We start from the raw sequence: 12,309 nt of genomic DNA, 5'->3' as shown, positions 1-12,309 counted from the left end.
TCCCTTAAATTAAACATTAATTGGTCCAAGAGCTCTCTAGATTGATACACAGAGCAAGGAGAGGCTTTGTTTGCCAGCCAAAGAAAAGCCCTGCTGTCAGACATGCCCAGGAGGGCGTTCCTACCTGTGCAGTTCTCACTGGAATCCAAGGAATTTGGGAAGCCTGGCTGCCAGGTACACTGGCCTGATCCTGCACCTGCCCTGCTGACCACACTGGGGCCCAAGAACTTCTCTCTCCTATCCTTTCAACCAGAGTCAACTTCAAAAGGAGGAAACTGGCGATTCTCTAACATTTAATCTGTTTCTATTGCCCGACCTACCAAAACAAAGGAGTTAAAAGCAAATAACTGACTCTCAGCAGGAGCACAAACAGGTGATTATAGCAATTACATGCAATGAGGCCATGTATGAAGGGGAAGCCACTAAAACCAGCTGAAGATTTATTTAGGCTTGTGCTGCTCTTGGCACCAGCTGGGTTTATCCTCATGTACTGCAAAGGTGACAGGGAAGCAGAGGGTCTGTGAGCCCAGAGAAAACCCACACCAGGTGAAGCATCTGCCACCAGCACACCACATGCAAATTCTGATATCAGTCCTGCAGAAATGACGCTGCAAACAGACTCAGGAAAGAGAATGTCAGTGTAGACCAGCTCAGTTTTAACAGCACTGAAGTCCTCCCAAATTATTCCAGGCTCTGGCTCCCAGCACAGCAGCTCTGAAGGCTGCAATTCCCCAGGTAAGCCAGGCCCAGGGTACAGCTGGGTTAGCTCTGGCCCAAAGCCAGAGAGCTGCCAGGGAGTGGGACAAGAGGAGGAGAAGCTCCATTGCAGGCTGGCCCTTGGTCACAGGGGAGTGAGTGCAAAGCCATGCACCCAGCAGCACATCCCTGCCAGCTGGGATGTTTCTAAGAGACAGACAGAGCAGATGGGGAGGGCTGAGCCCCAGCAGGCTTGGCCCACACAAAGCTGCACTGCAATGGAGAGTACAAAAAACATTTAACTCTGGCCAGAAAAACGTGGTATAGAGCAGTCAAGGATCAAGCAATTCAGAAAATAGAGGGTTTCATTCAATTCAGAAAATACAGCCTGACAATGCAAATCAAGATACAGAAGGTTTGTTTGCACCAATTTAAAGTGTGGGTGCAAAAAGGTACATGAAAAGGCTCAAAACCACCACAACCACCCAGTGTAGAATCTGGGCTGCTCAGAGCAGCATCCCTCCTGAATTTCAGATATGCAGAACATTGACAAAGGATCCCAGGCTCAAGGGACTGGTCACCAGAAGCAGGAGTGGCTGAGGGAGAAGCTGCACTGCAATGGAGAGCAGAGGCTCAAACTCCATGGTCAGCAGCTCCCTGTGCCTGGGCAGCAGCAGATATTTCACTGCTGCTGGTACAGCACAGCTTGAGACAGCTGGCACTCATGGAGAGAACACATTTATGAAGGGTGTTTGGCAGACTCCAAACGAGTGCTACAGCAAGGCAGGGAGCAGAGCAGAGCCAGTGCTGGGGACTGAAGTGTGTGTTTGAGGCATCCAACTGAAGGGTACATCATCAATACCGACTGGCCATCTCTGGATGGAAATTTGGAGTCAGGCACCTTGCAAACTGCACTGACAAATGAGCCTTTAGCAGAAAGATCCACCTGAGAAGTCACTGTAAACTTTTGGTATCTGAAAAATCTTGAAATCCATGCAAAACAAAGCAAACTCCCAAAGGGGCCGTGACTCAGCCCCCAAAAGGCTGCTGAGCAATCACAACAAACAGGTCTGCTGGGGGAGAGGTGAGCTCCAAAACTGCCCCATCCCACAGACTTCTCTGACTTGCCACCATTAGAGAGCAAACATCATTGTCACCCTTTGTCTTTTATAGGAAGGCCTTCAGCGGGGACTTGCTGAAGACTTGCTCTTTTTAAAGAGTTTTAAATGCACCAGTTAAAAGTTTTAGAGCCTTGAATTTCTCAGGGCTGTATTTTCCCATTTTGGGGTGAGGCCTTGCAAAGTGTCCCCCTTTGAGAGGCAGGTACCCTCTAAGGGGAATGGCACCTACAAAAGGTGACGAGTTTCCACAAGTGACTCAACTTTCAGGGAAGATCTAAATAGTAACAAAGAGCACAATGTAGTTAATATAACAAGCAGACAAGAAGTTTTCCCTTCCCTATTTTAACCAAATTTAACCCTGTCATTAAGCAAGTGGATTTTGTTCCACACTTCCAGCAAGGTCCACTAAAGGATTTCAGAAGCAGAAAAGCAGTTCCTCACCAGCACAGTCTACAACATAAAGAAGAAAGGATTTGTGTTACCTGTCCAAGGTCCAGGGTGACATTGACCTGGTTGAACTCCAGCCCTCGGGACAGAGGGGGGCTCTGCCACCAGCGCTCTGTGCCATCGATGGCATTTGTGATGGGGTGGGCCTTGTTGCTGTTTGCAGAGGAGCAGATGTCACAGTACTGGCCCTGGCAGAAAGTACAAAAAACAACATTTAATTCTGGCCAGAAAAACGTGGTACAGAGCAGTCAAGGATCAAGCAATTCAGAAAACAGAGGGTTTCATTCAATTCAGAAAATACAGCCTGATCATGCAAATCAAGATACAGAAGGTTTGTTTGTACCAATTTAAAGTGTGGGTGCAAAATGTACATGAAAAGGCTCAAAACCACCACAACCACCCAGTGTAGAATCTGGGCTGCTCAGAGCAGCATCCCTCCTGAATTTCAGATATGCAGAACATTGACAAAGGATCCCAGGCTCAAGGGACTGGTCACCAGAAGCAGGAGTGGCTGAGGGAGAAGCTGCACTGCAATGGAAAGCAGAGCCTCAAACTCCATGGTCAGCAGCTCCTGTGCTGGGGCTGCCACTCACACCCAGCCCTTCCCAGCCCAGAACCATTCAGGCAGTTCTGTGGTCTCAGACTGGCAGCTCCTCTGCCCAGCTCCCTGCAGTCTGTTTCTTGCCCACCTATTCAGCTCACAATGTCGCTCTTTCAGCTGCATTTTCAGGCTTCGTCTCGCAGCCAAGTTCCTTTTGCTGCTGATGCTGCAGTGCAAGGCCAGAAAGGGACAGCCCCAGCTGTCAGCTGGCCAGGCACTGCCACCACTTCTCTGCCTTGCTTTTGTGGCCTGGGGTGGCTTTGTCAGCTCCATGGACACGCTGCCAGAGAAAACAACCCCACAACTTCAACAGCACCTCCTGAGCAGGATCGGACAAAGCCCTGAGCTGTTAGGGGCAATTCTTTCTCTCTCATTAATGGACAAATGAATCTGACCCACGCTCAAAGACACCTGCAAAGCCCCCTGAAAACTGGCAAATTGTTATGTGGAGCCACTGTTGTGTCGCCTGAATTGCTGCTACAAACAGCCTGGAAGGGAGCTGTGTTAGAGGCAGTTTTCCTTTTAAAGGCACAGTTATCCCCAGGCAGGAATGCTGCCCTTGCCTGCCCCAGCTGCAGCCAGTGTTAATATTGCACCAGGTACAAGATCTCAAGACAGGCAATCCCCTTCCTACCCGGGCTGAGGCAAGGCAGGGCCACTGCAGAACATCTGATTTTCCAGATGCTCCAAACTGTGGAGCAATCTCAGTGCAAATGAAACAGATTTCACAGCATTATTCCCCACTACCACGTGCTTTGTTACTTACAGACAATTATGCAATACAAGTTATCCTGAACAAAACCACTTTTAAATTAATTCCTCCAGAGATGTGAAAATAGAGATGTGGCAAGCACAAGGCCAAAGAAAAGGGGAGCTGAAACCATCCAGGTAAGCCTGACATATATGCAAGAAGCACTCAGTGTACAGAGAGGTCACAAGGCTGGTTTGGACATGCTTTGAGCCAGGAGGGAGAGCAGACCAGATAAAACTGACCCAACTCTTCAAGCTCAAACCTTTAATGAGAACCGGTGCAACAGGTTGTGTGGAAATTTCACCACAGCACTGAGGTGGGGGGGGAAGTGAGGCAAGCTTACAAAACAGGGATAAATAAGAAAAAAAAATAAAGTACTTTCATACTTTAAATTCTTGCCACAGATGTAAAAACCATTTTGAACCCAGACTTCACATTGATGGGAGACAGTCAACTCAAGCTGACTAAGAGGGGAGTAAAAATTAGGATCAGCTGCTCCACATTCATAATGCTGCTGTTGTCCCTCCCTGGGCAGCCTGCTGGGCTGGGAACACATCCACAGCTGAAGCAGGTTTGCTGTTCCAAGTGTGATTAGCCTCTCTGATGCACCAGGTGCTCATTAGTTGTTTCATTAGAGCCAAAGCTAAACCTGACCAGAATCATTTCCAGCTATTTGTATTCTAGAGCAGCTCAGGCTCCTGCACATTGTGTCAGGTTCTCTACAGGGAAGTTCTGACATCAGCAAGAGGATTTTAATTAAAAAGCAATTGTGAGCAGCAGGCTTAGCAGAGACTGCAGGCTGCCAGAGCAGTACAGGTGTGGACACTACAGAGGAATGGTCAAAGGAAGAACTTGAGCAATGCAAGGAGCTGCAGAGCAACTCAGGGAGCACCAAACTGCCACTATCAGAGCAAACTGCAGAGATAAGGATGAGGTTTGAATGAGGGGCAGCTTCCAGGGACCTGCAAGGGCTGATCCTGCTCAGGGCACTGGGAACTTTGAAGTTTCCCCTGAGCATAAAGACCAACTGGGCGCCCTGCTGGCACCTCTCTCAGGGGACACAGGTGGCTTTGTCCCAGTTTATGTGGCCCTGCCGTGACCCAACTCCAGCTCCCCTCACCTGATTTATCAGAAAGCCACAGGGAGCACGGGGCTGCTGGGGATGAGGTAAAAAGGTCAGGAAATGGAGTGTAAAAAGTTCTGTTTGAGACAAAGTGCCTGTTGCAAGCTGCTCCCAGGGCTGTCCCTGCAGATCAGCTGTTCACACAGAGTTAGGCAGGGGCTGGCTCACCATGTGTCTTTCCTGGAGGAAACAACTTGTTCCAAACCTGTGTTTTCAGCCAGTTAAACCACTGAAATCCAACACTATCATAGGAGCAAACACAGAAGAGACACCTACAGAGAGGTACAGCACCAATGGTCACCTGGAGCACTGAGAGCCCTGGGCTGAGCCAGATTCCTTCTGTCAACACCAGAGACAGAACATGGGATAAAGACCAGCACAAATGGTCACCAACACCATGGTGCATCAAAAGAGTGACACTTAATTCTGAGACTCTCAGGGATGAAACAGCTTCAGATTCCAGCTGTTATCAACACCTGGAAGAGTGAGAGGGCCAGAGCTCTGGTCAGTGCCCACACTGGCAAGGACAGCTCAGGGCTGCAGCTCAGTGCTGTGGACAGGCTTCTGAGGAAGGCACAAGCAGCACTGCCTTGAAATCAGCCAACTTTACTGTACATTCTTAAATTCTGAGGTCTATAATTGCTTTAGTTAATGCCAGTAACCAGCCTCACTGCTACAATCCTAATCTGAAACAATAATCTACAGCCCTGCCCCACCCTGAGGAGCAGTGCACCATCCCTGCTGGCTCTGGAACAGCCCCCAGGCACAGGGTGGGATGGGGAATATGAGCACACAGCTCTGCCTTTGCAGACTTGTCTGTCTCGGAAGACAGCACCTCCAGTAAAGCTTAAACAAAAAAAGAAACCTAGGATCCCTCTTCTGCCTTATCCTCGAGACATTATCATTGAGGCAGGGCTGACCCTCACCGAGGAGTGAATGTGACAAGGGAAGCAAACCTCCAGGGCAAGTCCCTTTCAGCACACCTCAGCCTTGCTGTGCCTCACATCCTTCCAGACTGAAAAGCCCCCCGCAGTTGGAAATGCAGCCTTCTGCCAAAAAGCCCCGAATAAAGCAAAGGAAACTCCTTGAAAAGGTTTACAGCCTTCCCACAAGCTGTGCCAAAACTACTGCAAGTGTCTTTAGGGCAGTTTACTTCAGAAAACTTAATGATTATTGACATTTTAAGACCATCATGTTTAAAAGTCACTGAACTCCCTTTTCTGAAGCCTTCTATAATGTCAAATTAAACCAGCAGAAAATAGAGAACTGACTCAACTGATTCATTAGACAACTAAATTAATGTTTATCCCAGGTCTTTAACCAAGCAAACATCCCTTCACCACCACAGCACGTGGATGGCTCTTGGAAGGTCCCAAGTGGCATTTTTCCAGTATTCCTGATGACAACTCCTTATGCCACAGCACATCACACAGCATTGAGCAGGTGAATGGAGGGGGGCAGGGGGCCTGGGCTGGTGGGACACGCAGGCAGTGAGGACATGCATGTGGAGTTCATTATTGTTGTTTCAGCCTGCTCAAATTGAACACTTCCCTCCCACCTCCCTCCTTGCTTCAGTCACCGGGTGGTGCCAAGACCCCTGAAGGGGATGAATTGGGAACTCTGACCTCTGCTCTGATGCCTCCTGTTTCCTCCCCTCCCTTTTAGGTGCTGCCTGTGGTCATGGAAAGGAGCCACTACAAAAGGAATTTTCTAAAGCTTTCAGACTGAGTGAAGCCCGCTGGCCTGGGAAGTGGTGCTCAGATCAAAGCCCCCCTGTGCCAGAGCTGCACAGGGGACAGGAGGGGGTCGCTGCAGAATTCCAGAGCTCAGGAGCTGTGTTTGGCACTGGGAGGATGCTGGGGCTGCCCCCAGAGCTGGGACAGCCTGAAGGGGTTATTTCAGTCAGCATCCTTAGTGCTGTGTGTCATGCTGAGCTAGCAGGGTGGCCAGAGCACAGATGGACACACGTGGAGTGATAAATGCACACCCACATTTGCCAGCTTTTCCAAGCAGCATTATCCTCCCCGTTTTGCTTGGCACATTGTTCACATATTTGTTTGCAAGTGCACGGAACAGCAGTTACTTCCTCACCTTTCCTTACTCCTCTGCCTCACTGGAGGCAGAATTACTACACAGAGGTCCCTGTAAGCCTCCTGCTACTGAGACTTCAGGCAAAACTTCTTCTGTTTTACAATGCAGTGAAGTGAGACATGGCTTTAAAAGGTGGCAAAGCTTGCAGGAGGATACGTCAGGTTTTTGCCATCCAGTGACATCTTCAACCATTTATACCACACAGACAGCAAAATTCCGTGTCACAACCACACAATGGCTGGAAAATTCCTAGTGCAGCACTAACTCAGGAGAATGTGGGCCAGAATGAGAAAAATGCTTCAGAGATGATCTTGTAACAAAGCCACCCCCACCGAAAGGCTGAGAAAGGCTCGGTCCGAGAAACTGACAGTTTTCCTTTGCTCGTCCTTGTTATGTACAACAGGGATTAACGCTGCTCCACTGCAACAGGTGAGTGGCACCACGGCTCTCACAACTCTCTCAAGCAGAAAACACCGAGCAGCAGCTGGTGGCTCCATGGCTGGCTTCAGGCTGCAGGAGCATTTCAAATCAGAGCTGCTCTTCCCGGCTTGGGCTGCCCTCGGGGGGACACTGGGTCTGGAGTTCCTGCAACTAAGCCCCGGTGTTTTACAAGCCCCTTTACAACTGTTCTTTCCTCCCTTCAAGGGAGTCATGGCTGTTTCAGTGCACTGCGGCTTTTACCGTCCGCATTCCTGGCTGCAAGCTCCCTCTGGGCAGCTTAAAATGGGACCCCTGAGATAAATCACCTGACGCTGGCTTGTAAAATCCACTCTTGTAACTTTCCCCTCTGCTCATCCCAATGCCCCACCGAACACACCGAGTTAAAACACATCAGTGTAAATATTATCAGTTCGGGACGCACCAAAGCAATCATCATCACATTCACCGTAACGATTCCCTGACTACCAAAGGGGATTTAGGTGGGGATTTAGGTGCTGGTTTGCCCGGGATTTTATAAACACAAAGAACCCACAACTTTAAAAAGAACGCCCCGAGAGCCCAGCGAGCCGCGTTCCATGTGAGCAACTCCGAACACGTGCGTGCCCCCAGCCCCGCTGCTCCGGGGGATGGATGCCCCAGGACCAGCGCTCCCTGCGCCCCCAGGCACGGACCCACCCGCGGCCGCTCCGCCCGGGGGCTGCGTGCGAACCCCGGGGGGAGCGGGGCCGTGCCCGCCCAGCCCCGCTGCCCGTCGGCGGCGGCACCGGCGCGCACAAAGCGGGGCTCCGTGCGCTCGTCCCCCGGCCCGGCCGTACCTGGATGGTCTGGTTGGGGTCCCCCCCGGCCACCGGGCCCCCCACCAGCTTGCAGTACAGATCCTCCACGGCGCGCCGGCTCCCGGCGCCCGCCGGCTCCTCGCCGCAGGTGGCGGTGGCGGAGATGCGGGTGCCCTCGGCCAGGTTGAAGTAGGGCGGGTGGAGGCTGTGCCCGTTCACATCGCTAGGGAAGGAGGCGGGCGGCTGGGCAGCGGCGGCGGGCAGCGGGACAGCGGGGACAGCAAGGACAGCAGGAGCAGGAGCCGCGCACCGCCCCGCTCCGCCGCCTTCGCCATCTTCGCTCGGCGGGGCCGGGCAGCGCTGCGGCACCGGCTCCGCTGGCCCGGCTCCGCTCGGCTCTGCCCCTCTCCGCCGCCGCCGCGCTACTTCAGCCCCGGCTGCGGGGAGGGGCCGGGCAGCCCCGCCGTCCCGGTTAACCCTTCACCGCCCCGGGAACCCCCCAACCCCGCCGTCCCGGTTAACCCTTCACCGCCCCGGGAACCCCCGGTCTCTCCGCCCCGGTTAACCCTTCACCGCCCCGGGAACCCCCGGTCTCTGCGCCCCGGTTAACCCTTCACCGCCCCGGGAACCCCCGGTCTCTCCGCCCCGGTTAACCCTTCACCGCCCCGGGAACCCCCGGTCTCTCCGCCCCGGTTAACCCTTCACCGCCCCGGGAACCCCCGGCCCCGCCGCCCCGGTTAACCCTTTGCAAACCCCCGGCAAAGGAGGAATGGGGTGAAGGATGCCGCCCCCTCCCCAGGGAACAATGTGCCCATTGTGTCTGCGGGGCTGCGCTGCCCGCGGCGGCTCGCTGGGGTTTTAGTACGGTAAACTCCATTAACCGATAGATCGGGTTATCTGCAGGAAAAACTCGATTACTAATTAACAAAACAGAGGAACTGGGCTTGACCAAGACCAATTCGCGCTCCTCGAGGTACGCTGTGGGTTCTCATTTAATTTGGGCAGTGAAAATTTTACTTCCACTTTCCCCGGAAAGGATGGCTTTGGGGAAATGGCTTTAGCTTCTCACCTAAGGGGGAAGGAAGCAGCTCAGAGATAACCCAACTTTCTCCCATCCCCTGGCTGCCCATGGACAATCCCCTCCGTGCTGTGACACATGCACCGTCAGCTCTTTATATGCTGCTGGGGGGGGGGAAGACATTTAACAGATAAAAACCTGAACATAAATACAGAGCAACGCATAAATTAACTCATCAAACCACTGCTTTGATTTTCTGGCAAACACAGGCTGTTTTAAAATCCAAGAATTCAATAATACACACGAAATGTTGTGCCTGAACTGGACAAGACTGCATCTTTAAAGTAGGACATACCAAGAGACCAGGTCTGGACTCCAAACAGTTGGATTGTTGCGGTATTTGAGCCCCACAGGAAGCAAAACCAGCTCTAAAGCATGTCCAGATCTTCACAGGCTGCTGCTGGGCATTTGGTCTTTGCATCACATCATCCTCTTTGTCTCTTATTCTGTATGGACAGGAGGTACCAGTCCTCTTGGAAAAGCTACTGTCTTAAGTATGAAAAGCTTTAAAAAGAAAACAAACAATCAAAAAAAAAAAAAAAAACCCACAAAAAAAAACCCCAAAAAAACCCCAAAAAACCCATTGTGATGTGTGCAGCTCAAATATATAGCTCCATAAACTGAATTTCCACATGGTATGTACCAGCCAGGCTCTGCAATTACACTGATTTCAGCACTTCTAGGGACTTTTGAAAGATCCCTCTTGCTGTATGTGGAGCACCATGGATACAAATGTATATATGGATTTATATATATATATATATATATATATATATAAAAATATATATATATAAAAATATATATATATATTTTTATATATATATATATATTCATATATATATATTTAATAGATTTATATATGTTTTATATATATTTTTATATATCCACTTATATCCACCATGGATAGAAGTGGATATATATGGATTTAAGTGTATAAACGAATATAAGTGTATATATGGATTTATTGTCAGGTTTCCTCAGGGTTCTGCAGGCATGGGGGCACTGGCAGCCCTCCAGCCAGGTGCTGCTCGGGAATGCTGGTGGCTCCGAGCATCGGGAGGGGGAGGATTTGCCATTTCTCCCATTCCTTTCCTGCCCCGCGCCATGGGGAGCATCCAGTGCCAGCTGTTTCCCGGGGATCACATTGTCATGACATCAGGATTTGAGAGCCAGGGCGGGGAGAGGTGCCCGGTTCCACATGGTGAGGAAGCACTGAAGCACAGGCCGCCAAACCCATTCAGTCAGAAAGATTTCCTAAAGCGCTTTCAGACATCTTTTAACCCCTTCCTGCTCGCCCGTCTCTTTGGAGACCTTTCCCCCGGTTTCCGCACTTAATGGAAGATCTTATCTCCAAGCGGATGAATGTATCCTTTAAAAGCTAAATAGAACCTTTAAAAAACAAATTCTTATCAAGAGAACAGACAGTCTTTGCCCTTTAAACCGTGCTTGAAAATGAGTAGGTTCTGCTGGGAACAGCCACCTTTGAAAATACTTCTGCTCTGCAGTAATCGTTAACTAACGTGTTTATGTGGGGGAGACCAATACTCCACAGGACAGGAATTAAAACTTCCTTCAACTTTATCAAATGCCATATTTAATTAGCTACTTACACCCCATGGCACCTGTAAATACGCAAAAAGAGTTAACAAGGAAAGCAGGGCACAGATTAGGAAAATAACTTTCTCCCACCCCCACAAGAGTTTCAGGGCAAAACACTTGGGCCAGTCTAATATCTGTAATCCCTCTAGTGGTAATATAATTAATCTCCCTTCCAAAATGCAATTAAGGAAAGTGAAATCCCAGTTAGCACGTGGGTTTTGTGGCACAGACTCAAGAGCACCACGCAGAAAAAATGACCCTTCTGCAGTCTGAACTGGCCTCCAGTTGACTGCACAGCCAAAGACAGTTTGAAGACTGAAATCATACTTAGGCTACCTGTAACTGAGGGGATCTGAAGTTTTCCAAGAAGCAATTGAAATACTTTAAAGACAGGGCATTCTGAAGGTCTTTATCCAGCACAGGAAGAAAGAGAGTTTCTAACATTGCTAAACGTTCAATTTAGAGGTTAACCAAAAAGTTGAGGTTAACAACTTAAACTCCTTCCCTGATGCCATCTCTTTTTAGCCACACTCAAGAAAAAAAGTCATATTTACAAATTTGGACGTGAGTCCCATCTGGCCTAACACCTCACCTGAGAGTCACCAGCAGCAAAAATTTCCTGTGAAAACCCCCATGGGTGGCTGAGGAATACTCTGCTCCCAGAAAAGATTTATAACAGCTAGAACTGAGCTTGAGTAGTGAAGCCTTTCTTCCACTTAAGAGCTTTTTCTAAGCATAAATTTCAACATCCCTGGACATTTGCCATTCCTTTACTGCTCTGATCCCTCTTTGAATTTTACTGGTTTCTTGAGCCTCGCACTGGTGCTTCTTGGCTCGGCCTCACAAAGCTGGTCACAGCGACATGCTCTCAAATAAGAGGTGTTGAAGCAGAAGAGACTTTTCATTTTAAACCCAAACCACGACCAGTGAATGCAGAGAGAACTGGAAAAAAAAAAAAAAAGAATCCAGCCTGTAGCATTCCTGCTCCAATCTTCTGTGAGCCTGCATGTAGTAACACGACCTCAGCCATGCTGTTATCCATCTGCACCCGCTAAAGGCATCCCAGTTCCACTGAGGGTTTTACTTTTGCCTCCCTAAAAACTGCAGGACCATGAGGAGCTTGCCAAAAGCTGCCACCAGAAACCACAAGCTCCTTCTTCAAGCAAGCTGTAGAGCTTACCTCTATGAGGGAACCCAGTTCCTAAATCTGAACAAAGATTCTGCAAGTTACAAGTGAGAGTTTTCCTGTCTATGCAGAGCCTTTTACCCTACAGCAGGAGCGCAGGGAAGCATCCCACAGCCAGAAGTGAGTAATTCAGCAGTGACACAGACACATTCTGCTTCCTGTGAATAAATTCTCTGGTTTTATCTTGTCTATTACACAGAGAAATGTAAGGAGTTTTTTCACTCCAGGAAAAGCAACATATGGCCAATGGAGAAAGACCCATTTCCTTGCAGTATTTCCTACCAAGGCAGCACCACAGCCAGAGCCATCACTGAGAGCAGGGCCTGAGCCAAGAGAAATGAGTGAGCATATGGTTTTTGTATGGTGTAGGGTCAGGGACACGTTATCTCAGGGAAGATT

At 49.7% G+C, this 12,309-nt stretch overlaps 1 protein-coding gene across 1 annotated transcript in view; it reads right to left on the bottom strand.

Annotated features, from left to right (window-relative positions):
* Window positions 1-8,382, bottom strand: part of LAMA5 (laminin subunit alpha 5) — an 88,584-nt gene extending 80,202 nt beyond the window's left edge. Inside the window, 3 exon segments of the mRNA XM_036395462.1 lie at window positions 2,300-2,452; window positions 8,087-8,302; window positions 8,305-8,382. Of these exon segments, the coding sequence (XP_036251355.1) occupies window positions 2,300-2,452; window positions 8,087-8,302; window positions 8,305-8,382 (447 nt within the window).
* Between the last annotated feature and the right edge of the window lie 3,927 nt (window positions 8,383-12,309).

Source organism: Molothrus ater, chromosome 17 (assembly GCF_012460135.2).
Source record: "Molothrus ater isolate BHLD 08-10-18 breed brown headed cowbird chromosome 17, BPBGC_Mater_1.1, whole genome shotgun sequence".
NCBI lineage: Eukaryota > Metazoa > Chordata > Aves > Passeriformes > Icteridae > Molothrus > Molothrus ater.
Note: the sequence above shows the minus strand (reverse complement) of the source record. Positions and strands in the feature narration are given on the sequence as shown.